Source organism: Oncorhynchus mykiss, chromosome 13 (genome assembly GCF_013265735.2).
Source record: "Oncorhynchus mykiss isolate Arlee chromosome 13, USDA_OmykA_1.1, whole genome shotgun sequence".
NCBI lineage: Eukaryota > Metazoa > Chordata > Actinopteri > Salmoniformes > Salmonidae > Oncorhynchus > Oncorhynchus mykiss.
In genome coordinates this window covers 62355932-62383858 of record NC_048577.1, presented here as the reverse complement: position 1 = coordinate 62383858, position 27927 = coordinate 62355932, and the positions used below count along the sequence as shown (strand labels likewise).

General features: G+C 43.6%; 3 protein-coding genes across 10 annotated transcripts in view; 1 reads left to right on the top strand and 2 right to left on the bottom strand.

The window, feature by feature from the left end:
* Nucleotides 1–2083: 2083 nt before the first annotated feature.
* Nucleotides 2084–12422, bottom strand: LOC110487067 (soluble calcium-activated nucleotidase 1). 6 transcript variants are annotated; one of them, XM_036941825.1, is made up of 4 exons: nucleotides 12273–12422; nucleotides 5351–6013; nucleotides 4206–4409; nucleotides 2084–4052 (listed from the first exon to the last, which is right to left on the bottom strand). In XM_036941825.1, exons 2-4 carry the CDS (start codon nucleotides 6000–6002, stop codon nucleotides 3682–3684), a joined length of 1227 nt encoding a protein of 408 aa, XP_036797720.1. In that variant the 5' UTR covers nucleotides 6003–6013; nucleotides 12273–12422; the 3' UTR covers nucleotides 2084–3681. The 6 variants fall into 6 exon arrangements, with proteins under 6 accessions (XP_036797720.1, XP_021414655.2, XP_021414659.2 ...); XM_021558980.2 differs by lacking the exon at nucleotides 12273–12422 and adding an exon at nucleotides 8389–8541; XM_021558984.2 differs by lacking the exon at nucleotides 12273–12422 and adding an exon at nucleotides 8286–8421.
* A 204-nt stretch (nucleotides 12423–12626) lies between these two features.
* LOC118938343 (synaptogyrin-2-like) lies at nucleotides 12627–20523 on the bottom strand. 2 transcript variants are annotated; one of them, XM_036941827.1, is made up of 5 exons: nucleotides 20222–20523; nucleotides 16367–16604; nucleotides 15883–16019; nucleotides 14971–15206; nucleotides 12627–14841 (listed from the first exon to the last, which is right to left on the bottom strand). In XM_036941827.1, the coding sequence occupies exons 1-4, from the start codon at nucleotides 20318–20320 to the stop codon at nucleotides 14991–14993; spliced, it is 690 nt and encodes a 229-aa protein (XP_036797722.1). In that variant the 5' UTR covers nucleotides 20321–20523; the 3' UTR covers nucleotides 12627–14841; nucleotides 14971–14990. The 2 variants fall into 2 exon arrangements, with proteins under 2 accessions (XP_036797722.1, XP_036797723.1); XM_036941828.1 differs by having other exon boundaries at nucleotides 12627–14827.
* Nucleotides 20524–22271: 1748 nt separating this feature from the next.
* LOC110485307 (transmembrane channel-like protein 6) overlaps nucleotides 22272–27927 on the top strand; it is a 31355-nt gene continuing 25699 nt past the window's right edge. Inside the window, exons 1-5 of one of the 2 annotated variants that reach the window (XM_036941822.1) lie at nucleotides 22272–22297; nucleotides 22917–23025; nucleotides 25382–25488; nucleotides 26029–26172; nucleotides 26973–27128. In XM_036941822.1, the coding sequence (XP_036797717.1) occupies nucleotides 22973–23025; nucleotides 25382–25488; nucleotides 26029–26172; nucleotides 26973–27128 (460 nt within the window). In that variant the 5' untranslated portion in view covers nucleotides 22272–22297; nucleotides 22917–22972. Of the gene's footprint in view, nucleotides 22298–22916; nucleotides 23026–25381; nucleotides 25489–26028; nucleotides 26173–26950; nucleotides 27129–27927 lie in introns of those variants that run through there. The other variant, XM_036941824.1, reaches the window with a different exon arrangement.

Below are 27927 nucleotides of genomic sequence, written 5' to 3'. Positions count from 1 at the left end.
CCTCATCCCTGTATGTTCAAATGCATTTTATTCAAGTGCATGCACACATTTCATGTTAATATAGCGTTTTGCATAATTTTAATCTACGAACAGTGATACATTTGGATATGCTTTCAGCGTATGTAACCAAATCAATCAGATATTGTATTTCCAAAACTACAGTACTGTCATTTCAAACTCTTATTAAAAACCGATTGGCAGCAGGGCAGAATTATTAGATTTGTGGATGTGTGTTAGGAGCATTGTTGCATCTGTGCCAGGCAGTGCTATCAGATGTATTCTGGTCTCACCACAAAGCGAAGGTCATACTGGCCTTCAGGACAGGGGTAGGACAGGGCCAGACTGCTGTTAGTAGGGATCTGGGCCATGTCGTTCTTGAAGTCCTGGACGTGAAAGACATACCTGCCCTCACATGTTAGGAGCAGTCGGTTGCGGAAGTAAACACTGTTGGTCTGGTTTTGTCTGAGGCTGCTTTGGAGAGAGAGACTGGCAGTGGGGAAGGAAATACACCTGGAACATTCTCGTTGGTTCTTAAAGAATCTTGCTGACCAACTGGTGGGGTTGGTTTCCTTCGTCTGGTAAATCACACTATTGTGGTTTGGTGTTGTGAATGAGTTGACATAGTCTGGGGCTGGAGTGGAACTTGAGCTTGAGGAGTACACCACATGATTGGCTGATGCCTGATCATAGGGAAGTCTACTCCAAAAAATAGAAATCATGTCATTGTCCTACTAACAACGTAATTCACAAATTAACATGACTTATGTGTGATGAATAGAGAAATGGAAATATCAGATTTCATTGTGTCGTTGGCCAACTGAACTTATCCTGGTCCCAGATCTGTTTGTGTTGTATGGCCATGGCATGTGGCATGACAATAACCATAGGAGTTGACTAGACAGTACAATCCAGGCTACAGGGAACTCACTGAATAGATTCCATGTTGCAGAGTCCAGGGACATGGAGAAGCAACAGCAGCCACAGAGGAGTGATTCAAGGCCTCAGCATTTTCACCAACCAGCTTGGGAAACTGACAAACAGACAAGCAAAAGAGTGAGGGTTCTCACAGTCTAGCCCATGTGTTTTTGCCTCATGGTATTAACCATATTAACTTTTGCCTCTAGGGGTGCTCTTGAGCCAAAAGGGGTCTTCTATATAGGCCCATCTCCCCACATCCAGGAGCAAAACCATTGGCCTAAAGCTTTAATGTCTATATATTGTAGCGACCCGCACATACAGTGTGTTATGTGTTAGGCTAGTAGGTGGTTGTGATGTACTTACCAGTACCCAGTGTTTGCGGGGTCCAACATGCCAATCAACCTGCTATCTGCCAATCACGGGAATGCCTGGAATGTTCTGATACCGGGCATCCTGGTGGTTGGCGGAGTGGCGTGGAGGGGGGGGGGGTTGGGCAGGGGGATGGAGCATTGGAAGTTAAGACCAAGTTTAGCCTTTGTTCTCTCTCTTATGTCTGGGCTTCACAAGAGGTCACAGTTGGCTTGTGGGTTATCTTTCATTCATTTGGCGTGGGCTACAGCCAAACACTAGCCTGTGTAAAGTTGGTTTTAAACCGTCAATTCGTAAACTCAATCCTCTGTCTGGACAATTGTTCCTTTATGATCTAGTCAGGTCATTACAATATTATACCATCTTCCACAACAATAACAACCACCATGAATAGGTTTAGCTGATGCAATAAATTAATTACAACTCAAATGTGTTTTATTTGTAAAAATGTAGCAAAATTGTAATCTACAGAAAAATGACCATGTTGGATCACTGTATCTAGTGAACGTGCTTTTCCCACTCCAGACAGTGTATTGATAAGAAACCATAGCACATTTAGTTGATTTTCAACAAAATCCATTATCTGTACATAAAGTCAATTTGTGTACAACAGACAATCAAGTATATCCAATATAATCCAATATAAAAGCAAACATTATATTCAGCACTAAGGACAATAGTTCATCTAGGGTTTTCAGAGACATTTGACATTCAGATTGTTAAATATCTTGGTGTCTTGCTGTGCGCGTCGTGGTTCTTTTAAAACCCTTGTAAAATGACACTGCTTAGATATATATTGGATTTTTATTGAACCTTTATTTAACTAGGCTACAGCCACAGGGGTGAAAGTATTTACTAACGTCATCAAAACTGCACGCATGCAACTGGATTCTCTAGATTTAGTGTGACCTCACAGAGGGTCTGGTTGCACAGCTTGTAGATATTGTTTTAGTTTGATCCCCAATAGATAAGACTGACTAAACCAAGAGAGATCAAGGATTAGGTCAAGCCTAATCTCATCAACCTTGGACAAGAAAAAACTAAATCCTAACCCTAAATCCTGACCCTAAATCCTAACCCTAAATCCTAACCCTAAATCCTAACCCTAACCTAAATGTAAAATGATTTAATACATTTGTATTATGTACAATCAATTTTCAGAATAAATAGCATTGAACAAATGACAAATGCTTTGTAAGTGCACATCCATATGACATGATAATAACACACACGTGCTAATTAATAACAAGGTATATTCATAGTACCCAACCTAAATTGTGATAATTACATAATGCAGACAACTAGTAATCTTCTTTGAGGTTAACGTCTCTTGATTTTGTATGTTTTCCAACCTCCCCCAATAAAAGACTCAGGGTGTATCGAGATAGATTTTACTCAACAAACAGCAGTAAAACAAAACAGGATGATGTGAGATTCTGCTTTTGTTCTATATTCCTTTAAAAAACATATTTTCATAAAAGGTCAATGGAGCCACATAAAGCAGGTTTTCATTTTTTGTATTTTCATTGTTGGACATAAAAGACTAAAAACACCAGCAAATCATCTCCAAGTGATTTTCATTGTGGAAATCTGTTCCCAGGTATTCCCCCGCACAATAGAGAGACACGTGATCATATACAAATGTAAGCACGGTTTGAAATGATCACGTTTTAGTCAAATATATCTGTTTGGGCTTCATGTGGTCAATTTCCGGTCTACAAATGATTTGTAATTATGTTCTGGTCCACCGACCATCCGCTCCAGAACAAAATCACCCCACCGCTGAACTAGTTGATGATCCCTGACGTAGGGTATAGTGTCCTGAAGTATATGATTTTATGTAGTAAAAACTAAGACGAAACTGTGATATACATTGGGGGGAAAATACAACAAATCCATTAGTTCCTGGATGTACAGTATCTGCATTTTATGAGTTAAATCACAGTTTAAGATGAACTGATAATTTGTACATTCATTCTGACAAAGTCTACATTACTTTACAAGACAGCCGTTGGCCTAGGTAGAGGATGGCCATCAAGAGGACATCCTCAACTAGAGGACTTTGTTCAGGTAGCCTAGGCTACTCTCGGCTCCCATTTACTGAACAGAATGTCTTGAAACCTTGAGTTGAGTTCATTAGGGAATGCAACTAAATTATTATTTTAAATGTTTTGCAACATAAAATGAAAAAATGACAGGTAGCCCCTCCCTGTTTCAGTCTGTTTTCTTCCGTTTGATGCTTACCTCAGGTCACACCAAAATGGCTTCTGATCCGTGATTGATCGATTGGGCTGCGTGTCGTCTTCACAGTCAATTAACAAGCAGCAAGTTAACTTTTGAGTGCATGGAATGTCAACAACTATGTTCCACATAGCTACTATATGTCCTTGTTTCCTAAATGAACTCCAGACCCTCATACTTCACGTCTCCTATCTTGGTTTCAGGTAACAGGATCTGGCCGTCCAGTGTGAATGCCATTATGTACGAGGCGATTTTCCCAGCGTCCTCCTCCGACTTGAGAGCCACGATGATCTGATCGTTCGTGTTGGGGACAAACTTGAAAGAGGAGAAGCCGTGTGTGGGGTTATGCGGGCCCACCCGGTTCACGGTGACGTCCTTGAAGTCCGGCGAGCAGCTGAGGACGAGGTTGGCAGCACGGCGCTCGTCGGCCGTCTCGTCGTAGCGCTCTTTGCTAGCGCGGCGTGGGAGGAAGAACCAGCGCTGCAGGCTGTCACTCCACGCGGCCGACTCGTGGATCAGGTAACCTGGGGAGAGAATGTCATGAGAATCTGAATATCATAGAGAATGCTAATAGTTTGCAGGGGTAACTCTAACTGTATATGCTAGGCTAACACAGTCAGCATAGCCTTTGCAGTTAGCGTTAGCATGGTTAGCATTTTCAACCCTGCAGCTCTCACCTGGAGGTTCGATCCCAGCTGCGGACCTCAGGAGGTTGTACTTGGGGACCCAGTTCTGGTGCTGCACGTCCCCCCGATGACCCACCACCTTTACCCACTCAGGGTTGTTGTTGACCACCTCCCCCGTGGTGGTTGTCCACTCTTTCCCCAGGCCACCCACGTACAAGTGCTCGTCCTTTACTGCTAGCCACTCCGCTTTGAACCCTGAAAGAGGGAAAGAGGGTCATTGGGACACACATCAAGATTTGATGATTCACTGAACTACTGTACAGACCTTTTGAATGCACCAAAGAGTAAAAAAGTATTTAAGAGAAATATACTCTCCCACTTGGCAAATAAAGGACACATACACTGAGTGAACAAAACATTAGGAACACCTGCTTGTTCCATGAGATAGACTGACCAGGTGAAAGCTATGATCCCTTATTGATGTCCTGTGTTAAATCCACTTCACATCAGTGTAGCTGAAGGGGAGGAGACAGGTTAAAGAAGGATTTTTCAGCCTTGAGACATGGACTGTGTATGTGTGCCATTCAGGGGCTGAATGGACAAGACATTTTTCATGATCAACAGTTTCCAGTGTGTATAAAGAATGGTCCACCACCCAAGGGACATCCAGCCAACTTGACACAACAGTGGGAAGCATTGGAGTCAACATGGGCCAGCATCCCCGTGGAACACTTTCAACAACTTGTAGAGTCTATGCCCCGACGAATTAAGGCTGTTCTGAGGGCAAAATAGGGTGCAATTCAATATTAGGAAGGTGTTCTTAATGTTTTGTACACTCAAGTGTTTACAAATGAGAATGAGATCCAACAAATTCCATTTCCATGGTTGTGGTCTACCCCAGATGAGGTTCTTCAACAGACCCCTTAGAGTAAATAAACAGATTAAGTTCCAAATCTGCCTGCCTGGTCTACACAGTGAGACACTCACACAATCCCAAATCCACCCCTAACCCCTACTCCATATTCACTGAGAGGGATTAAATAGGTGTCAGCAATATGGTGAAAATTCAATCTACCCTATTAGAAGGCAAGATGAAGCAATTACCATAGAATTCATACTTATTCAACCCTTTCAGATCTACAGGAGTGCCTAGGAATCGATTCTGCACTTGAATTTGGCTCATCTACCTCACTGACCTTTGGAGACGGAGCCGTCCCCGTCAGGCAGGATGACCCAGGGCACAGCCTTGCTGCCGTCGATGTGGTAGACCACGCCCGTTCGGTCATCCACGCTGTACAGCTTCCCGTTGAACACCACCAGCTCTGACAGCTCCATGCCCCGGCCCTTCTCCGCCAGGTGGCTCTCCAGCAGGACCCTCTCCGCGTCCCATTCCACGGCCACCTTGGTGCCACTCTCCGACACCAGCAGGTGGCCCCGGCGCATGTAGCTGAACCACGTCAGCTTCTTGTCGCTGCGCGAGTCCGTGTCCAGGTCGGCAATGACCCCGATGCGGTAGCGCGTGCCCTGCGGTATACGCTCGGGGGTGCTGAGCGGGTAAGTGTCATTGTAGCGGTCGGCCACCTCGTCCACCGCCATCCCCGTGTGGCCAGACTTCCAGTTACGGGAGCTGGGGACCTCGGAGTAGGAGCCCGGGTTCAGGTGCATGTAGAGGAGGACCAGGGCAATGGCCAGGACCAGGGCTACGATGGCCCTCAAATTGAGGCGGAATCGGGGGTCTGGGGTGTTGGTCATGGAGGCCAACATGGGAAGTCCTCCGACTGAGATGCGCAGGGGGTTCATAGACGGATCATTCTGCTCCAGTTGGGTGTAGCCTGGAGAAACAGGCATGGGGGAGGGATCTGAAACGGTTAAGGAGAGGAGAAAGGAGGGGTCAGAGGTCTGATTTGAGGGAAAGGCTGCCCTCCTCAGCTACAGTACACAGGTAGAATCTCAATTGTATTTCCTTGATTCCTCTCCTCGCCTCCTTTTCACCCACTCACTCACTCAACGCACTCACTCTCAACAGTAGTTAGATAACCATGTATTGTTGTTGTGACTTTGGCCTCGATCCTATAGACAATCAGTCTTGCAGAATATTTCACAAGTCTCACGACTCTCAATCATCATGTGTATCTAGAAATATAGCAGCTTTAGAATCTGACGGCACTATAACAACCCCACAACCGCTGAAGAACTCCTTGAAGAGGTCACATGGATTAGGTGTTTTGATTTAACATGCCATCAGTGAAACACCAAATCAGTACATAAACATTCAAATAAATAATGTGAGATTTCACACCAGACAACAGTATACAATACACACCAGCTTCATTCAGATCCAGGTTGCCTGTAAAAAACTGAAAATAATGATAGAATCTCTGCTCACAAGGACGTTCTTCTTTAAGGCTGACGTCTGTCCATATAGCAGACCACTGAAAGAACACTAGCTTGCAGATCCTGAAGAGAATGTCTATGTACAACCAATGAGCATCCCACAGCTCAGTTCTGCTGTGAAGGAGGAAGAAGCGGTAGCTACAGGTGAGACCAATAGAAGCTGGCCACAGGTGTGCAGGCAGTGTGTTGACGTGGAGCCTGGGTGTGGCCCATTCAGTGACATAAAATGGGACAATATGTCGTTGTGAACAGGTAAAGCAGGAAAGGTAGCAAGTAGACACCCGGAAACCACCCCCAAAACCTTGGCACTCAAAACTCTCAGTCAGATGAGGGTGTTTAAAAACTAGCCTAGTTTTAGGATTTGGCTAAGCTAACAAGTGGTGAACAGGTAGAGTAGTCTTTATTAACACAAGCATTTCGCTACACCTGCAATAACATCTGCTAAACACGTGTATGTGACCAATAAAATTTGATTTGGATTCATTATCCCAGAGGGACCTAATCTCAGTAGCAAATCTCATGTGTTCATGTGTTCTGCTTATCAGATACTCAATCAACATCACTCGTGAGAGAGAAAGCCAACAGGCGACAGAATGAGGAAATGCAATCCTGCCTACGTTTTGGTACATCTAAATAAGAAACCATTTGCCACAGCATTATCGGTGGCTTTTTTGATAGAACTGTCTCCATACATCTGAAAAAATTAATTATACACTCAATGTAGCCTAAATGTTGGCTGATGATTCAAACTGAATTCTTCAGCTTCTCTATGTTTGATACATACTTCAGTCTGAGACCGCCATCGTTAAAGTCATTTGTGGTAATGTCAAAATGATGGGTATTGTACAAAACATAGTAATCAGTGATTGGATCATCTCTAACCAATCAGGGAAGCAAAACCAATTACGAAATTTCAAGTATTCTGACTCTGGCTCAACTCATTGGTTGAGTGTAGAATTAATTAGACCAATCAGAACTGTTAGAATTTTTTTCTATTCTTGATATCGTCATGGAGGTACTCAGATCTAGATTCATTACGGAGGAGAAAGAAATGCATGTGGCATAGCCTAAATGTTAACTGAGAAAATCTCAAATGTGAATCGGGGTGAAAGGCAGTATCGAAATCGAATGAAGCATCCATTTGAAATGTGCTCTCAGAAATACACCAACATGTACACCCTCAAGAAAATCTTTGTGACCTCACTTTGAGTCGGTTCCAGGAGCGACACATCCTGTGACCAGGGTATAATGTCTCTAAAGCCAGCAGCAGCAGCCCCTCTTCTGCTCAAAGGCTCTTTTATACCAGGACTGTGGCCAGGGCCCCCAGCCAAACAGAAGTCCATTATGACACCCTGAGACTCTCTGCTCTGTGGCAGACTTCCCTCTCCGGCATGCTAGTCTAACACACAGGCACGCACACATCAGCTGGTTGAAACTAAATCACCAGAAAACAGATTGTTGTTTGTGCACCCACACTAAGAAGTGCCTGAGGTGTGAGCATGTAGGTCCTCAAACACACGGCATCAATTACAGGGTAAAGTATCTGTGATGGATGGAATCACAACTAGACACTACAGACATCACACACTATAGTACATATCTCCAACATGTCTCTCCTCTAGCCAGGTTCCAGATCTGTTCGGGCTCTAGAGCAAATCCTATGGTCATTGTCATGCCATACATAGGAGTAGGTGAGGTATAAGCAAGCACGCACAAACTGATCTGGGACCTAGTTACCTCTTCTCCATATAGTACCTCACAACAAACTCCTCAAACCACAGAGTCCATGCAGGATCTGCTGTCACTGAAACAAACAAGAGCTCTGGTAGTATGGAGTTACCCTTTCTTCTCCTCCTTCTCCTTCCTGAATGCTGGCCGACTGTCATCTCAATTCCACAACCGCACCAATGGTCCAGCTACACTCTTCCGTTGCCTTAGAGTTAATTGTATGCTGAGCAGTGAACTCCTTAGTTATCAGCTGAAAGGGATTGGCTGTGCAACCGTGACTAAGGGTAACAACAACGGTGGTGAACTTTAACTAGACTTGGGGGATTAGTATTGATTAACCACCGCAAGTCCAAAGGGGAAAACCTAGCAAGGTAATTGACAACTACTCTTCACCACTCTTGTCTTGCTTGACCTTTGTGCATGTATAGACTGCAAGCCTAGGTACAGTCAACATATTGTTCCTCTAGTCTGGCCTCGTTCCATACTGTATGTTCTGTAGCCTGTAGTCTGGCCTCGTCCCATACTGTATGTTCTGTAGCCTGTAGTCTGGCCTCGTTCCATTCTGTATGTTCTGTAGTTTGGCCTCGTTCCATACTGTATGTTCTGTAGCCTGTAGTCTGGCCTCGTTCCATACTGTATGTTCTGTAGCCTGTAGTCTGGCCTCGTTCCATACTGTATGTTCTGTAGCCTGTAGTCTGGCCTTGTTACATACTGTATGTTCTGTAGCCTGTAGTCTGGCCTCGTCCCATACTGTATGTTCTGTAGCCTGTAGTCTGGCCTCGTTCCCTACTGTATGTTCTGTTGTCTGGCCTCGTTCCATACTGTATGTTCTATAGCCTGTAGTCTGGCCTCGTTCCATACTGTATGTTCTATAGTCTGGCCTCGTTCCATACTATATGTTCTGTAGTCTGGCCTCGTCCCATACTGTATGTTCTGTAGCCTGTAGTCTGGCCTCGTTCCATACTGTATGGTCTGTAGCCTGTAGTCTGGCCTCGTTCCATACGGTATGTTCTGTAGCCTGTAGTCTGGCCTCGTTCCATACTGTATGTTCTGTAGCCTGTAGTCTGGCCTCATTCCATACTGTATGTTCTGTAGCCTGTAGTCTGGCCTCGTGGACTGCATGGACTATAACATGTTTTATATCGTTATAATAGGTCTACGTTGTTATCCACCCACTCTGATCATCCATTTGAATGGTCTTTGTGTCATTTTAAAGCTTTATGATATGTTTCCCTGCACACTAATGCACTTTAAAGTAATTGCCCATTGTGTCTAGATTAAATTTGACTCATAATTAATTACAAAATGAGTATTTAAAAAAAATAGTATGTTAAAAAGCAGCTTTTCTGTTTTTGAATGGTGTGGGCGTACCTCAACAACAGAATGGTGTGGGCGTACCTCAACAACAGAATGGTGTGGGCGTACCTCAACAACAGAATGGTGTGGGCGTACCTCAACAACAGAATGGTGTGGGCGTACCTCAACAACAGAATGGTGTGGGCGTACCTCAACAACAGAATGGTGTGGGCGTACCTCAACAACAGAATGGTGTGGGCGTACCTCAACAACAGAATGGTGTGGGCGTACCTCAACAACAGAATGGTGTGGGCGTACCTCAACAACAGAATGGTGTGGGCGTACCTCAACAACAGAATGGTGTGGGCGTATGCTGGTCATTAAAAATATTCACAGCTGATTGGCCAGCTACATTATCCTCTATGAGGATATAGCCAGCATATATGAAACAATATAACAATCTGTTTGAGGTGGGTATATATATATATATATATATATTTTTTTTTTCTTCTCCAATTTATGCTTTGGCCACAAATACGAGTATAGGATGAGTCAACAACATTATTTAGTTATGAGGTAATATGAACTTTTAAAAGTGATTTTCAGTGGACAGTTACTTTAAATAAATATGATTTTGAGAATTTCATCCATGTCAGGATAAAGCAAAGGAGAAAGTTAGTTACACACAGATATGGGTTTTAATTGTAAACCACTGTCTCTTAGCAAATGTTCAAAGAAAGGCAACATCTGCAGAAACGGTCTTCAACAGCCATATATTTATTTTACCTTTATTTAACTAGGCAAGTCAGTTAAGAACAAATTATTATTTTCAATGACAGCCTAGGAACAGCCTGGTCAGGGACAGAACGACAGATTTCTACCTTGTCAGCTCGGGGATATGAACTTGCAACCTTCCGGTTACTAGTCCAACGCTCTAACCACTAGGCTCCAACGCTCTGACCACTAGGCTACCCTGCCGCCCCATATAATGGACTTTGGCACTACAAAGGTTATATGTCATTAAAGGACACATGTGTCAAGACAATAAATGGTTCACAGTGACTGCTGTTGGGCAGGGGTTGCAGAATGAGCATAGACTAACTGTTTTCTGTCTTTCAACTGAGCATACCATGTGATGGTACCTGCAAATTCAGGGGTAGCCCTGACCGGGACTCGAACTCGGGTCCAGCTACTCAATCATTTAGCTGTTAGGCCAAGAGATCCGAGACCTCTTGACAATGTTGCTAGGTGATTAACCTCGGGTAGCAACATTGTGGGAGGCATCCCAGCTGTTTAGAGACTACTAGGTGACAGGTTAAGGTCACTATAATAGGTCTCTAGGCCTAGTTGTATCAAGTTGTTTTTGATTGCAATAGTTTATGCATTTTAATGGTTTTGAATATGTTCTGCTGTAGATAAATGGTGTTGAATGACAATATTCACATACAAGCAGTCACTATTCAAAGTAGGCCTATCTTCCTACTGATGTGTGACCTTGTCTTTTACATTCCCCGCAGTTATAAATGACAAGACTAGATACTGCTTCTACCTACAGTGCTGTGTGATCATGTGGTTGGTTTATAATGGGTTTTACAGCAGTGTTAGACTGGCAGACTTCCACTGACATTGCGCCTGTATGTCCCCCCTTTGCTGCTATAACAGCCTCCACTCTTCTGGGAAGGGTTTCCACTAGATGTTGGAACATTGCTGTTATAACAGCCTCCACTCTTCTGGGAAGGGTTTCCACTAGATGTTGGAACATTGCTGTTATAACAGCCTCCACTCTTCTGGGAAGGCTTTCCACTAGATGTTGGAACATTGCTGTGGGGACTTGCTTCCATTCACCCACAAGAGCATTAGTGAGGTCGGGCACTTAGGCCTGGCTCGCAGTCAGAGTTCCAATTCATCCCAAAGGTGTTCAATGGGGTTGAGTTAGTGTTCTCCTGACCCATATTTGTCCTTCGGACTGCCAGATGGTGAAGCGTCCAATGGCGGTGAGCTTTACACCACTCCAGCTGACACTTGGCATTGCACATGGTGATCTTAGGCTTGTGTGCGTCTGCTCGGCCATGGAATCCCATTCCATGAAGCTCCTGACTAACAGTTATTGTGCTGACATTGCTTCCATAGGCAGTTTGGAACTTGGTGTGGAGTTTTGTAACCAGGACAGACTATTTTTACACGCTATGTGCTTAAAAATACCACTTTCAGCTGCGCCGTACTCTTATATGTTTCCACTTCACAGTAACAGCACTTACAGTTGTAAGGGGTATGACAGGGGCAGCTCTGACAGGGCAGAAATTTGACAACTGACTTGTTGTAAAGGTTGCATCCTATGACGGAGCAAATTGAAAGTCACTGAGCTCTTCAGTAAGGCCAATCAACTGCCAATGTTATATACACCTGTCAGCAGCGGGTGTGGCTGAAATAGCCGAATCCACTAATTTGAAGGTGTCCACATATCTTTATGTATATATAAGGCATTTTAAAACATGCCAACTCGAGCCCCCATCATCACACTATTGACAAATTAGTGAGTAGGCCTAATTCGAACATGAAAAGGGGAAGTACATGTGACAACATATGAGTGCTCCCGTTTAACTAGGATATGCTCTAGAATTGTCGGATAATATTAAATAAAGGCGACACGAAGCTTCATGGATGCGCAACTGTTACAAATAATGTTAGAACGATACTCACTACAAGTGATATGCCGCCAAATAACAGTCCGATAATGGTTTGATTGGCGACAACACCGCTTCGTTTAAATCTAGGATACAGTGTTTAGTCTCCATCGTTTGCATCATTGGGGAAACCATGGGCTACTTCCGTGTTCAGTGACAGTATAAAATAAGTCCCGCCCAGGCAACGAAATCTACCTAGCCAACGGATTGAAAAGTATTCTGGATTACTATGCGCTGTTTGCGCAAACTGTTTGTTGTTTGCAACGTTGAAACACATCTAATATGTGACTTTCATTGCAATGCAGGTACAACAGCACATCTGAAATAATTTGCCGTGTTCGAGAGGATAACAAAAGGCAATGTATCAGGGTAAAGTGTGACTGACTGATCAGTAGTTATTTATTTATGCAAGATGCAAGATTTCTTGTAGTCAGTCGGTAACTCAATCGCATGCAATGTCGAACAAGCTCATGTCCGTGATAGCAGTGACGGTGCTAGACTTCAAATACCACACACTATTCTAGTAGTGAAAGGTTCCTGGCATTGGCATATATTGAAAAATTGACAAGAGTCATGGGATGTTTATGTTGCACAATGTCGGTTTTCAGTAAACTCCGCGTCCAATGTGAAACATAACTAGAGGTGACACACAGGGCCCACCCAGAGAGAGCACAAATAGCCTTACTAGTTATAGTTGTAAACCTTATCTACTTTTCACCGGCTCCTTTACTCTCCCTCCTTAGCGGCTGCTCAAATATTTGCCTTTGGAATACACCCTTCTTTAAAAAAAATAAAAAATGGGCCAGTCTCCAAACAGGAAAAGCCTTTATTTGGCAAAGGTTCGGTTGGTGGTGTAGTAGGCTTTTATAAGGCACTTTGTGCAACAGACTGCAAAGCTCAGTGCTATCTTGAAACCCAAGACAGAGGGCATAATAATTGGTGAGATCACTTCATCAGAGAGAATGTAAATAAATGAGCTTGTACCATAGATATACCAAGAACAAAGGCAGGACCATATGTCGTTTTTGATGGAAGGTTCTTACTCTGGTACTGTATGGAAGTCATTGTCATGCCCAGGAGGATTAAAGGGCATAGGTCATTTACATAACAATTTTCAATCTAATATCACAATGCTGCCCGAGGAAGACTAGTAGTCAAAACACATTGCAGTTGTGTGTCCTAATGTAGTATGCTGACTGCTCCCATAAGTATTATTTTATAAATATATTATGTTAATAGTTCACTAGAGTTTATTGCAACGTACTGGCAGCCTACTCAATTTCTTTCAATACCATTACAATTCAATATACTGTATATATTCCCTACTAGATGGTATTTTGTTAAACTCATCTATGAGAATTCTGATATGAGTTTGTCTGAAAAGGTGTGTGTCGTGGACAAGAACACACCAGAACTGAATAAAACCGTTCCCAGGCACATTCGGAATAGATGAAGGTAGGAGACAAACAAGTTGAGGAGAGGGCGTTCCTGATACTAAACACACACTCTCGTTTACCAAATATATTACAGACTCGTTTGAAACTACAATAAAGATCAAATGAAAGGGTTAACATGACTTGGGAGCATGTACTACAAATGACATTCACATGACAGAAAGATAACGCGTTATCCAATTTACCCCCCAAAAAATGTACGTCTGGTTTCCCAGACCAAGATTAATAAACCTATTCCTGGATGAAAATCTACTTGCAATGGAGCTTTTCCATTCAGCGTGAGTTTCAGTCCAGAAGTAGGTTTAAACTGGGTACAGGAAATAGGCTCTGAGTGAGTTCAGTGGTGGTTTTTAAAAGCACTGATATACAGTAGTCGTTAAAGGTAGCATTTTTCAGACAGTGCACCCATTATTGGGACAAATAAAAGTATGGGTTTGCAGAGAAAAACAAAAACGTTTGTCAATAATTTAGCAATACATTTGATTTCTAGATATATGGCAATAAGTTCTGATATCCTGGGCTGGCTAGAACATTGAAATACATTGAAATGATCAGAAGGTATTTGTATATGCACTATACCATATAACTGGATTAGGCAGCATAGAAAAATACAGTGTGTCCATAGCATAGCATAGCATAGCATAGCATAGCATAGCATAGCATAGCATAGCATAGCATAGCATAGCCTCATTAATTGCAATACAAAGCAATGTTCCCAGCGACAGCGACATATGTTTTAGTGGTTTGATCTGAACTTCAGTGTCCACATGACTGCATTACATATGTTACAAGACAAACAGTGCAGAGAACAACAGAAAGAACATATGGCAGTTACCTCAAGTGGTGATGGCACTCTGAATCTCATATTTTTCCATGGCATTCTAGGTTTTACCCTAGTAACAGTTTTCCTTAGATTCTACCTGAAGCTCAGCTCAGGCACTCTAGTTGTATGTATAAAAATGCAGTAAAATATCCATTCACAACCTAAACTACAATATGAATACCAACTGAAATCATGTCAACACACCCTTCATTATGTAAGCGCAACACCAGCTAAGACTTAAACAGTTAGGTGAAAGGAGAGGACCAGTGGAGTGCTGAGATCAGTCCACATAGCTGAGGCAACATAGCCTGGTCCCAGATCTTTTTGTGTTTGGCATGACCGTAGGAGTTGGCAAGACAGCACAAACAGATCTGGGACCAGGCTACAGGCACCAATGGCAACTTAAACCCCCCCCCCCCCCCCAAAAAAAAAAAAATCTGGTCAATGGGCCAGTCCCTCAGTAAGACGGGGGCTGGTATGGTGCTGGATGCTCTTGGTTTTGGGGGGTGAAAGGGGACTGCTGGTAGCCCTCTGGCCCACTGGTGGGGTACGGGGGATAGGCGGAGGTGGATGGGTAAGGAGTGCTGTAGTCTTTGGCTGGGTCTGTGTAGCCCTGGTCAAGGTCACTCACTCCTCGGCGATATCTTGTATAAGCAAATGTAGTCAATAGAGCCTGTGAGAGGAAATATTGGTAAATACGTTTTGAAAAATCCCATAACACGTGTCACAGGCACGTATACAGAAACCCAGCCTAAAACAGCAAGCAATGCAGATGTAGAGCATTATGTGCATGTTACAATTACTGCCAGAGAGTGTTATGTGTAAGATAAGTAGAAGATTCTAGAATGCCTGGTGCGCTGGCGCTTGCACCTCTAGCTTGACAAGAGACAGAGCCATGAATCCTGACTGGCAGCCTCATCAGTGATTAGCCTCTCCCCATCTGTAGTTATGTGAATATGGGTCTGAAATGCTATGCTACACTATTTAATCTATATACATGTCATATTATATAGCTGCATTATCACTGTTAATATGTACATGTATTCTCCTTTCCTTATAGAACCACAAAGATGACTTCTATGTGTGTGTGTGGTGGTGACCAAGAGATATAAATGCTCTGGAAAAGGAAACATCTGCCTTGTTCTTGCCTGACAGCCTGTAGCAAGTCAGAACGCTAACAATCAGCATTAATTACTAGCGGGTTAGGGCATTCACTGTCGACCGCTCAGACCAGCTAGCAGTTTCAAATAGTAACATGACATTTGAGAGACAAGAGAGACGAGAGAGACAGAGAGACAGAGAGAGAGAGAGAGAGAGAGAGAGAGAGAGAGAGAGAGAGACTGACTCACCCAAGTGACAATGGAGAAGAAGGAGAAGGCCACTACGGCTCGGGCGGCGTCGACAGGGATGCCTGCTACTTCGGTGGTGTGAGACCACTGATTGGCCAGGACACAGAAGCAGATGAACCAGAACAACGTCCACACTCCTGACAGAGGAGGGAAAGTATAGTTTATGGTAACATTTCCTACGAATTCCCTCTTCCTAATGCATTATAAGTGCATTCATAACGCCATATGAGCAACTACACTATCAGTGTAGTTATAGATGTTTATAAGCAGTGCACCTTTAGTACCTAACTTGTTAAGTATAGTGAATTGTGCATGGCATAAGGCATTATAAACCTGCTTGTAATGCATTGTAAGGAAGCTATTCATATGAAGTGTTGCCAAGATTATCATTGAAAAATCTGTCCATAAGTGTCAGTTCTGGGTGCCAAACTACAGCCTTACAGATTTAGAATTGGAGTATCACAAACAAATGTTTTCCCCTAACCAGAGAAGACCAAGTCAACAGTGACAATGTTCTTCCTCTCTTTGGCGTTGCTGATCTGAGGAAAGTAGGCGTCCAGTATGATGAAGACGACGCAGGCGAGAAAGGCCAAAATTCCGATACCCACTCCGAAGCCGCATGCGCTGTCATTCCTGTTGAACATGCATTTGGTGTCAGGCAGGAGTGAAGGGTTGACATAGCCTTCTCCAGTGATGGTGGCAAACACCACTATGGAAAAGATCTGAAGAGACAACAACATGTCAGTTAGAACACCTTGGGGTCCGTCACATAGGCCTGTTATCATATTATCACATAGGCCTGTTATCATATTATCACATAGGCCTGTTATCATATTATCACATAGGCCTGTTATCATATTATCACATAGGCCTGTTATCATAGAAGACTGTTATCATATTATCACATAGGCCTGTTATCATATCACATAGGCCTGTTATCATATAAGACTGTTATCATATTATCACATAGGCCTGTTATTATATAAGACAGGTGTAGCACAGTGTTAGACAACCTGTAACCAATCACATGAGGACATACAGTACGTCCTGGGAAAAAAAACATGAAAGGTAATATGTCTGGAGGGAGGCGTAACGGTAGAGGATAACTTCAAGGGGAGTGGGTTCAAGTTCTATTGTCACATGCACAAGTACAGTGAAATGCTTAACTTTCAAGCCATGTATGTTTGGTATGATTTCAGGGGTTGACCCGTAGTGGATGTGGACAGCCTTATGAAGCCGACCCGTAGTGGATGTGGACAGCCTTATGAAGCCGGCCTGTAGTGGATGTGGGCAGCCTTATGAAGCCGACCTGTAGTGGATGTGGGTAGCCTTATGAAGCCGACCTGTAGTGGATGTGGGCAGCCTTATGAAGCCGACCCGTAGTGGATGTGGACAGCCTTATGAAGCCGACCCGTAGTGGATGTGGACAGCCTTATGAAGCCGACCCGTAGTGGATGTGGACAGCCTTATGAAGCCGACCCGTAGTGGATGTGGACAGCCTTATGAAGCCGACCCGTAGTGGATGTGGACAGCCTTATGAAGCCGACCCGTAGTGGATGTGGACAGCCTTATGAAGCCGACCCGTAGTGGATGTGGGCAGCCTTATGAAGCCGACCCGTAGTGGATGTGGGCAGCCTTATGAAGCCGACCCGTAGTGGATGTGGACAGGCTTATGAAGCCGACCTGTAGTGGATGTGGACAGCCTTATGAAGCCGACCTGTAGTGGATGTGGACAGGCTTATGAAGCCGACCTGTAGTGGATGTGGACAGGCTTATGAAGCCGACCTGTAGTGGATGTGGACAGCCTTATGAAGCCGACCTGTAGTGGATGTGGACAGCCTTATGAAGCCGACCTGTAGTGGATGTGGACAGCCTTATGAAGCCGACCTGTAGTGGATGTGGACAGCCTTATGAAGCCGACCTGTAGTGGATGTGGACAGCCTTATGAAGCCGACCTGTAGTGGATGTGGACAGCCTTATGAAGCCGACCCGTAGTGGATGTGGACAGCCTTATGAAGCCGGCCCGTAGTGGATGTGGGCAGCCTTATGAAGCCGGCCCGTAGTGGATGTGGGCAGCCTTATGAAGCCGGCCCGTAGTGGATGTGGGCAGCCTTATGAAGCCGACCCGTAGTGGATGTGGACAGCCTTATGAAGCCGAGCCGTAGTGGATGTGGACAGCCTTATGAAGCCGACCCGTAGTGGATGTGGACAGCCTTATGAAGCCGACCCGTAGTGGATGTGGACAGCCTTAGGAAGCCCACCTGTAGTGGATGTGGACAGGCTTAGGAAGCCCACCTGTAGTGGATGTGGACAGGCTTATGAAGCCGACCTGTAGTGGATGTGGACAGCCTTATGAAGCCGACCTGTAGTGGATGTGGACAGGCTTATGAAGCCAACCTGTAGTGGATGTGGACAGCCTTATGAAGCCGACCTGTAGTGGATGTGGACAGCCTTATGAAGCCGACCTGTAGTGGATGTGGACAGCCTTATGAAGCCGACCTGTAGTGGATGTGGACAGCCTTATGAAGCCGACCTGTAGTGGATGTGGACAGCCTTATGAAGCCGAGCCGTAGTGGATGTGGACAGCCTTATGAAGCCGACCCGTAGTGGATGTGGACAGCCTTATGAAGCCGACCCGTAGTGGATGTGGACAGCCTTAGGAAGCCCACCTGTAGTGGATGTGGACAGGCTTAGGAAGCCCACCTGTAGTGGATGTGGACAGGCTTATGAAGCCGACCTGTAGTGGATGTGGACAGCCTTATGAAGCCGACCTGTAGTGGATGTGGACAGGCTTATGAAGCCAACCTGTAGTGGATGTGGACAGCCTTATGAAGCCGACCTGTAGTGGATGTGGACAGCCTTATGAAGCCGACCTGTAGTGGATGTGGACAGCCTTATGAAGCCGACCTGTAGTGGATGTGGACAGCCTTATGAAGCCGACCTGTAGTGGATGTGGACAGCCTTATGAAGCCGACCTGTAGTGGATGTGGACAGCCTTATGAAGCCGACCTGTAGTGGATGTGGACAGCCTTATGAAGCCGACCTGTAGTGGATGTGGACAGCCTTATGAAGCCGACCTGTAGTGGATGTGGACAGCCTTATGAAGCCGACCTGTAGTCGGCTACTCTATCAACCACAAAATGTGCATTCTATTGGAATTCCCATTGAAACCCTTTGGACAGCTATAGCAGTGTGTGGGTGAAATGTGTGGGCTCAGTCAGTTTAGCGCAACGCTGATTGGCTATTATTTTATTTGTATCAAGGGAAGCCAAATGCTTGCTGGCTTCCCTTGCATTCAATGCTACAGGCGGCAACAATGTCATGCTCCTTTTGACCAGACAGCATCAGATAGATAGTGCTCCTCTGTCTCCTGTATGTGTAGCCTGTTTCACTCGATCGGATGCTTTCTCCGGTGAGACACATCAGCCACTTGCGAATTGAAGGAAAATTGTGAAACAGAGACACAAAAAATAAATGTATATTTTTTCTGGGTCAATTTTTTGGGTTGCCTGGGGCAAGTGAACTGAGCAGTTGCAAGTTGCGTTGAGCTTGCCCCTCGGTCACCCCATTGGGGTTTTTAAGTGAAAACAACCAAACTGGGGCCCCATGACCTGTATCCCATGATGATTTCCGATTGGTATCCAATGGGGCTTTTGGTTAGCTAGCTCAGTGCATCCAAGATCTCTTCTTGACATTGAAGTGTAATGCAACATCAATGAACATGTTTTTCCCCATTAAATGAAACATATTGTCCATCTTATAATAATATAGATAGTTGCATGCAAACAAATTGTCATCATAGCTATCCTTGCAGAACTTTTACAGGGGTACGGAAATTGATGGGATGACCGTGTGGTGGATCTGTCAGACTGACAGTTGATCAGATAGTAGCTAAACAAACCTCTTCCTCGTCATGCCAGCGAGCTAAAGTTACAACAGCAAGCTACTAACATCTGTAGCTCAAAAGCTGGCAGTTGGCAGGCTTACAACTATCATCATCAACAGTTGGCAAAACGCTTAGTTTGTTTGACACAGCTAAACTGGTCACGAGTAAAAGTTCCCTACTAGAACACAGCTGGATAGCCTGTTAGCTAGCATTAGCCAAGTGTCATTCGCAACTTTTCCACATCACAAACTAGAAAACAGGTCAACAACTCTTTCATGTTGTCTTCTTGCCTTGATGCGCAAAGCTTCTCCATAAAAAGAAAATACAACTGTGATGTGCACTGTAGTTAAACAGACATCTCGCTATGGTTGCTAGCTAGCTAACGTTAGCTACTTCAAAAGTTTCCTTAGATAACACGCTTAGCTGGCTGTCAACCTAGAGTAAATCACTCACCCAGCTCAAGATGCGGACTATGGTTTGAGGTTGTTTAATAAAGCTCATAAAATCGAAGTCACCTCCGGCCAGCGAGGCCCCATAGGCACCAGATTCCATTTTATATATATATATTTTTATGCCGATTAATATGTCCTAACTTCAGCTAGAAAATGACTATGCGCAGGTCTCATTTGTGAAGTTGCAGATCTGTGGTTTTGTTTTCACTCTCATTTCCTGAAAAGTTAAAGAACCGCCCCGGACAATGACCACGTCATCTCTATGATTTTTTTTCTTCATAGGACTAATAATTGCTTCAAATAAATGGGGGTACTGCTACTCTCACAGTGACCTTTTGACCATAGTGTTCAGTATTGTCACATTATCACACATTTTCAAAGGGTTTGTACAAAATAAATAAGCATCTATCCTCTCTCTATGTGTCTGTGTCCCCTTACACACACCCCATTGTGTACACAATGGCTTGTATCTTTATTAACTTGTTATCAACTTCATTTTCACAAGCTTTGAGAATAATAGATAGGCTTATGTAGCCTAGTGGCTGACATTATGGTGTGGAAGAGAGCAAGATAAAATATAATTCTGGCTATAGTGTATAATATATAATTCATCGTTATTGTCAAGGCTATAGCTCATCATCAAGGCAGTATTTGCAATGATATCCCTAGGAACAACCACCTTCCATAGGCTATGATGGTGGCATCCACAGGCGGTTGGTGGCACCTTAATTGTGGAGGACAGGCTCATGGTAATGGCTGGAGCAGAATTGGTGGAACGGTATCAAATACATCCAACACATGGTTTCCATGGTTTCCATGTGTTTGATGCCATTCCATTTGCTCCGTTCCAGCCATTATCATGGTCCGTTCTTCCCCCAGCAGCCTCGACTGGCCTCCCAATCAGCAAGGATGCTGCCTTTTGATTGGGACACAGGCTGTGTAATGTGCTTTGGACATGAAAACATTGCACATTGACCACCAAATAGAAAACATGTATTGGTGTTGTTGTGAGGTCTGCATATCACTGTTATTCACTTCAATATTTTAGATTCTCTAACTAATATCGTCTCAAACAACTGCTATCATATCCCACTAAACTCCATTCATAATGTAGGTTTACCACTAGAGGACAGCAGAAGCACACACAAGGGATTCCTGCTGTGAGAGACAGACAGTTTATTCTGAATTATATATTCACTTCATTTCATTCTTTAGTGATGTGCCAATGCATTTTAGTTGTGCACCACTGTAATGCAGGATTGCAATTAGAATGTTACATTGACTTACAAAATGTATTCAAACTATCTAGAATAAACTTGACATTCATTTGGAAATATTTTATTGACGTTTTCGAAACTTTTCGCATAATGAACACACCTCTAATGAGGAGAATGTATTTCATTGGTTGAGTCTGCGCCAGAGAAAGCCGCTCGAACTGAAAGTTGATTGGTGATTTGGGTCTGTGCATGGCAGTCTTGAAAAAATGTCTTCAGAAATGGTGAGGGGTAGAACATACATTGATAATGCAAGTCTTATGCATCAACCTATTCAATTTGAAGTTACTTTTTGCAGTTACAATACATATGTAGTTTTGCTAAGTCATAGGCTACTGCCTATGAATAATGATTCAGAAGTTTAGTGTATTGACTGGTGTTGTTTCTATTGTGTTTCCATCTGGAAACCTGTGGATATGGAACTAACACATTGAATCAATTCACAGCTGTTAATTAGTGGAGGCTGTTGGGAACAGTTATAGGAGGACGGGCTCTGTGTAATGGCTGGAATGGAGTTATTGGAACGGACTCAAACATGAGGTTTCCATATGTTTCATACTGTTTCAATGATTCCATTCCAGCCATTACAATGAGCTGTCATCTTATAGCTCCTCCTACCAGCCTCCACTGCTGTCAATCACTTAGAAACTCTGGATGAATTTATTTAATACATTTTGTTGGATAGCTTTATATAAAATCCAAAGGCATTCCAGAAACTAGTTATTAGAAATATACATACTGTGTTGTTGTTTTTCTTTAGTAAAATGAACTCAACTAGATCCAAGAGGGAGCTTAAAGGGGCAGTAAGCAATTTCTACATACATTTTTGCAGAATAGAACTTAAATGCCTCATGGGCTGAGCTCCACTGTACTACCCCGTCAGAACCCGAAAGCTTGTTTTACTCTGTTTGTAAATGAATTAAATGTAAACAATGTATTCTTACAACAATAATGTTGATATAATGGATGGTTAGTCCTTGATTGTTTTTATTTTCTTTAACCTCCACAAGTTCCTCTCAATTCCTGTTGAAGAAGTTCCTGATAACATGTGAACATGGCACATTGCCTGTGATAAGGCTCTTTGGGAGGATGGAGGATGGAGGAAGGAGTACACTAGTGGTCTGTGGGAGGGACCACTTCCTCTATAGTCTTCTTTTGATTGTGAAACAACCCTTCCGTCAGTCTTTTTTTTTTCTTCATATTTTGGGTTTGGTAGATAATGAGTTGAGAGTGTAAGTTGGTCAGACAAAGTCCTAACTCCTAAACCCACCCACTAAGAGCTCCTAATAGTTCCCTCTCCTGGCAACTGGAAGACAAGACTGGGACGATGCACTAACTACAGTATATAATGCAACAGTACCTCTGTTCCACCAATCCTTTCTTCTTGGTGTGCTCCCCTATGGTTCTGTCTGATTGGAAAAGGGTAAGTCCATGATACAGACAGACAGGTGTGGCCACGCAGAGTGAAGACCAGGAGGATGGCATACAGTGTGGACTTCAATCTGAGACCTATAATGGAGCTTGAATTGGAGTAAGTTGCTCTTTACTCTCATCTCTCTGTTAATGGCAGGATGTTTAAGTAGAGCTGTGTTTTGTAGCCCATGTCTGTCCACAGTTGCATATTCTGCAGGAGATACTGCATTATTGTGTGTGCATTGTTGTTCCTCGTTGTTAGTTCTAGTTTCACAAACACTCTCTCTGTCTGGTTGTACATAGTTGGTGCATAGGACATCATTAGTTTGGAATAGGTCAAGGTTTAATCTCAGTTAACCCGGAACAACATTATTGCGTAATTTGGTCAGATACTGGATGATGGTACCATTTCTGTTTATGCAGTCTGTTCACGTGAGATTAGTCAAGGTCTAAACATCCCATTCAAAAGTTCCTTTAACGCTGTCCAACTACTGTATGGTTGTAAGGGAAGGGAACACTGCCGCTCTCTAACCAAGGTTGATTTGAGGAGCAAACTGAAGCAAAGAGCTTTTGGAGTACAGTGGAAGTTGATAAAAAAGTGCTTCTTTATTGCAGTGACATTTAGGAATTTTAGTTTCTCCCAGACTGTCTAGTGTTTGTTTAGTGAATGTTAGTTCTCAAAGACAATCTTATTTAAAATATATAGCTCCATTATCTGTTCTACATACGTTATACGTGGTTTTAGTAGTTCAAGTGTACACAGAATTTTTTTTTACAGAAATGATTTTCGATTTATTTATTTTATTTTTATTTCACCTTTTATTTAACCCAGGTAGGCCAGTTGAAAACAAGTTATCTTTTACAACTGCGACCTGGCCAAGATAAAGCAAAGCAGTGCGACAAAAACAACACAGACTTACACATAAACAATCGTACAGTCAATAACACAATAGAAAAGAATAATAGAAGAATCTATGTGCAGTGCGTGCAAATGTAGAAGGGAGGTAGGCAATAAATAGGCCATAGAGGCAAAATAATCACAATTTAGCATTAATACTGGAGTGATAGATGTAAAGATGATGATGTGCAAGTAGAGATGCTGGGGTGCAAGAGGGTAAGTGCAAAAGGGGGTAAGTAATAATATGGGGATGAGGTAGTTGTGTGTGCTATTGACAGATTGGCTGTGTACAGGTACAGTGATCGGTAAGCTGCTCTGACAGCTGATTCTTAAAGTTCGAGAGGGAGATATAAGACTCCAGTTTCAGAGATTTTTGCAATTTGTTCCAGTCATTGGTAGCAGAGAACTGGAAGGAAAGGCGGCCAAAGTAAGTGTTGACTTTGGGGATGACCAGTGAGATATACCTGCTGGAGTGCGTGCTACAGTTTGGTGTTGCTATGGTGATCAGTGAGCTGAGATAAGGCGGGGCTTTACCTAGCAGAGCCTTGTAGATGACCTGGAGCCAGTGGGTTTGGCGGCGGATATGTAGTGAGGGCCAGCCAACGAGAGTGTACAGGTCGCAGTGGTGGGTAGTATATGGGGCTTTGGTGACAAAACGGTTGGCACTATGATAGGCTCCATCCAATTTACTGAGTAGAGTGTTGGGTGCTATTTTGTAAATGACATCGTCGAAGTCAAGGATCTGTAGTATAGTCAGTTTTACGAGGGTATGTTTGGCAGAATGAGTGAAGGAGGCGTTTGTTTGCGAAATAGGAAGCAGATTCTAGATTTAATTTTGGATTGGAGATGTTTAATGTGAGTGGAAGGACAGTTTACAGTCTAACCAGACTCCTAGGTATTTGTAGTTGTCCACATATTCTAAGTCAGAACCGTCCAGAGTAGTGATGCTAGTCAGGCGGGCGGGTTCGGGCAGCGATCGGTTGAAGAGCACGTGCTTAGTTTTACTAGCATTTAGAAGCAGTTATTTGTCCTCTGGTGTGTTTCTCTCTTTTGGATATGTTCCAGTGACCCCAGTTGCCTTGGCAACATTGGAGCCTTTTGTTCTATTAATCATTGTCCTGAGAATAGGAAATCATAACATCTACAAGCACTGGCTATTTTTTCCTCAATCGTTGCATAATTCATATTGAATGTGTTTTTATATGTAGATAAAACCAAGAATAAGGGAAAGGTGGATACCTAGTCAGTTGTCCAACTTAAATGTGTCTTTCGCATTTACCCCAACCCCTCTGAATCAGAGAGGTGCGGGGGAATAGTGGGTTAACTGTCTTGCTCAGGGGCAGAATGACAGATTTTTACCTTGTCAGCTCGGGGATTCGATCCAGCAACCTTCCGGTTACTGGCCCAACGCTCTAACCACTAGAATAACACTGCTGTGTGTGTGTGCATTTGTTTACGCATTTACAAGTATCTGTCCATTAATCTGTACAGCCGTCTGTTGATGCATGCACGTGTACCATAGCCCTCTGTCTGGTATAAATAAACCTCTTCTATTCCATTGCTCAACGTTCACCAGGAGTCTTAGGGGTGATGATACGGCCCAGGACTCTATGACGGGAGCAGGTCTGGAGAGTGGCAGTCCTGAAACCCTGGAAATGGAGGTCCTTACAACGGAAGGCAGAGGTACTTCTATATGTGGTTGTATCCCAAGTGGCACCCTATTCCCTATGGGCCCTGGTCAAAAGTAGTGCACTATGTGGGCAATCGGTTGCCTTTTAGGACGTAGCCAGTTTGTTACTAGTGAATGTTTTCCAGTGAACTGATATGTTCATTGAGGTGAGGACTGATATCTTCTAACTCCCTCTGATAACCACTACGTCCATAACAGTGTTAGCCTGGTCCCATACTGTGCTGTAGCCAACTTGTCTTTATCATTGCCATGCCTACATGTATGACAAAGAACATAATACACAGAGGAGTTGGATAAAGCACAAGCAGACTACCACCAGGGTCGTGTTCATTAGGCACCAAATGTAACAAAACTGAATGAAACAAGGAGAGGCTACTTGGACTTGTTCAATAAGAAATGTTTGCAGTTGAAACATTTTTTAAAATAATTTTCCATTGCATGTCCTAATGAACACGACCAAGGCCAGTACAGTGTGTCTTACTGAATATATTTTATCATCTGATTAATCATATTCAATCATATGTTCCCCACAGATAGGCTGGCCAGCCAGATGAGTGATGTCAGAGAGCGGGCAGATGAGAGGAGTGAGGAATCCATACAGACCAACCTTCTGGCCCGGAAGAGCTGGTCTACCGCCACCCTGAGGGTCCTGTCCTCCATGCCCAGTCGCAGCATCGGTGAGACCATCCTTTCAGTCACAAGCCGATTTGTTAAGGGGAAACCTCAAGGTTGTGTTTAATAGACACAGAAGGGAAGAAAACGGCTTGAAACCGTGAGGTACTTCCTGAATTTGTCCAAATAAATGCTTGTTTTCGTTTGACGTTGCAAACGGTTTTGCCACGTTGTGCTCTAATGAACAAGACCCAGGCCAAAGGCTTTTGTGTGACTCATAAAGAGACTATGGGTGATATTTTGAGAGCATACAAAAATGTTGCAGTTCCTCTTGTCTCTGCCCTGTTACCCATGTGGCTCAGTTGGTAGAGCATAGCACACAGGGTTGTGTGTTCGATTCCTACCGGGAATCAGTATGAAAACGTATTCACTCACTACTGTAAGTCGCTCTGGATAAGTGTAAACGCACCACACACATTTTAAATATGTACAATGGTTCGGAAATCTACACCTATGTGGATGGTCAAAATGTGGGGTCTAAGAACCTGAATAAGTCATTAGATGAGTTTCCTGTCTCTTGTCTTACTGTGTCAGAAGTTTCAGAAAATTACTGGAGGAGAATATGGCCTACTCAAAAGCCACTGACCTCACAAGTGGTTGACGTTTGAATAAACTGCTGGGGTGTATTCATTAGTGCACACCGTAGCGAACCATGTATGCTGTGCAACAGAATACTTATTGGACAAGTTCAGGTTAGACAAATGTTTCGGCCATTTGTTTCCGTTTGGTTCCTAGTGAATACACCCAGGTAGTAAATATAATCTTCCTCCTTTTAAACCTCAGGAAATGGTCTCTCCTCACTCAGGGCAGCAGAGTCGTCTTGAAATCATCTCCCAGTGCAACATCCGTTCTACTCAGCTGCGCAGGTACCACCGCCAGACCCAAGACGTTTCCCTCTCCTCCAGACCTAGTATCCGTGGCTATGGGATCGAGGCAGACTCTGAGGATGTCTGTGAGGAAGGTGAATCCCCAAACCCACTTCACCATCCACCCCTGAAGGCAATAGTCTTTCACCAGCTTTGAGGGGCCTTCTACCACCCTCACTACAGACACAGGACAATGTGTATGGCATTTGAAACCAGACAGTTTTAGATCTTTTAGATCAACCTTTGAACAGAGTGAACATTCTGTCCCTCCGCTGGGAGTCGGTGTCTGTTTTGTGTGCTCTGCTGAGATGGGCTGTACCAACAAGAATGACTCCGCTGGTAGAAGCTAAAGATATCAAGGTTTGGTTAGAAAATGTTATACTGAACAAAAATATAAATCAACATGCAGCAATTTCAAAGATTTCACTGAGTAACAGTTCATATAAAGAAATCAGTCAATTGAAATGCATTTAATTCGGCCCTAATCTATGGATTTCATGACTGGGAACCACGGTAGGTTTGTGGCACCTTAATTGGGAAGGACGGGCTTGTGGTATTGGCGGAGCGGAATAAGTGGAATGGTATCAAACACATTTTTTTGTTAGTTACAGATTTGTTGGTCACCTATACCTTAAAAAAAAAGAAGCCGGATGTGGAGGTCCTGGGCTTTTGTGGTTACATGTGATCTGTGGTTGAGGCCGGTTGGACCTACTGACAAATTCTCTAAAACAATGTTGGAGGTGGCTTATGGTAGAGAAATTAACATTAAATTATCTGGCAACCGCTCTGTTGGACATTTCTGCAGTCAGCATGCCAGTTGCATGCTCTCTTAATAGCCAGGCAAATACAAGCATGTCTCTTATATTTGTGGTTGTGTTCAGTGATTGAAGCAAA

Excerpts from the sequence above, each read along its gene's own strand:
- LOC118938343 (XM_036941827.1), bottom strand. The coding sequence starts at position 20,320 with ATGGAATCTGGTGCCTATGGGGCCTCGCTGGCCGGAGGTGACTTCGAT. Across the intron at positions 16,020-16,366 it reads TGTTGACTTGGTCTTCTCTG|GAGTGTGGACGTTGTTCTGG; the intron begins GTTAGGGGAAAA and ends CTCCTCTGTCAG. Across the intron at positions 15,207-15,882 it reads TCTTCTCCATTGTCACTTGG|GCTCTATTGACTACATTTGC; the intron begins GTGAGTCAGTCT and ends TTCCTCTCACAG.
- LOC110487067 (XM_021558980.2), bottom strand. The coding sequence starts at position 8,434 with ATGACAGTCGGCCAGCATTCAGGAAGGAGAAGGAGGAGAAGAAAGG. Across the intron at positions 6,014-8,388 it reads GAGAAGGAGGAGAAGAAAGG|ATCCCTCCCCCATGCCTGTT; the intron begins GTAACTCCATAC and ends TAACCGTTTCAG. Across the intron at positions 4,410-5,350 it reads GGACGGCTCCGTCTCCAAAG|GGTTCAAAGCGGAGTGGCTA; the intron begins GTCAGTGAGGTA and ends TCCCTCTTTCAG.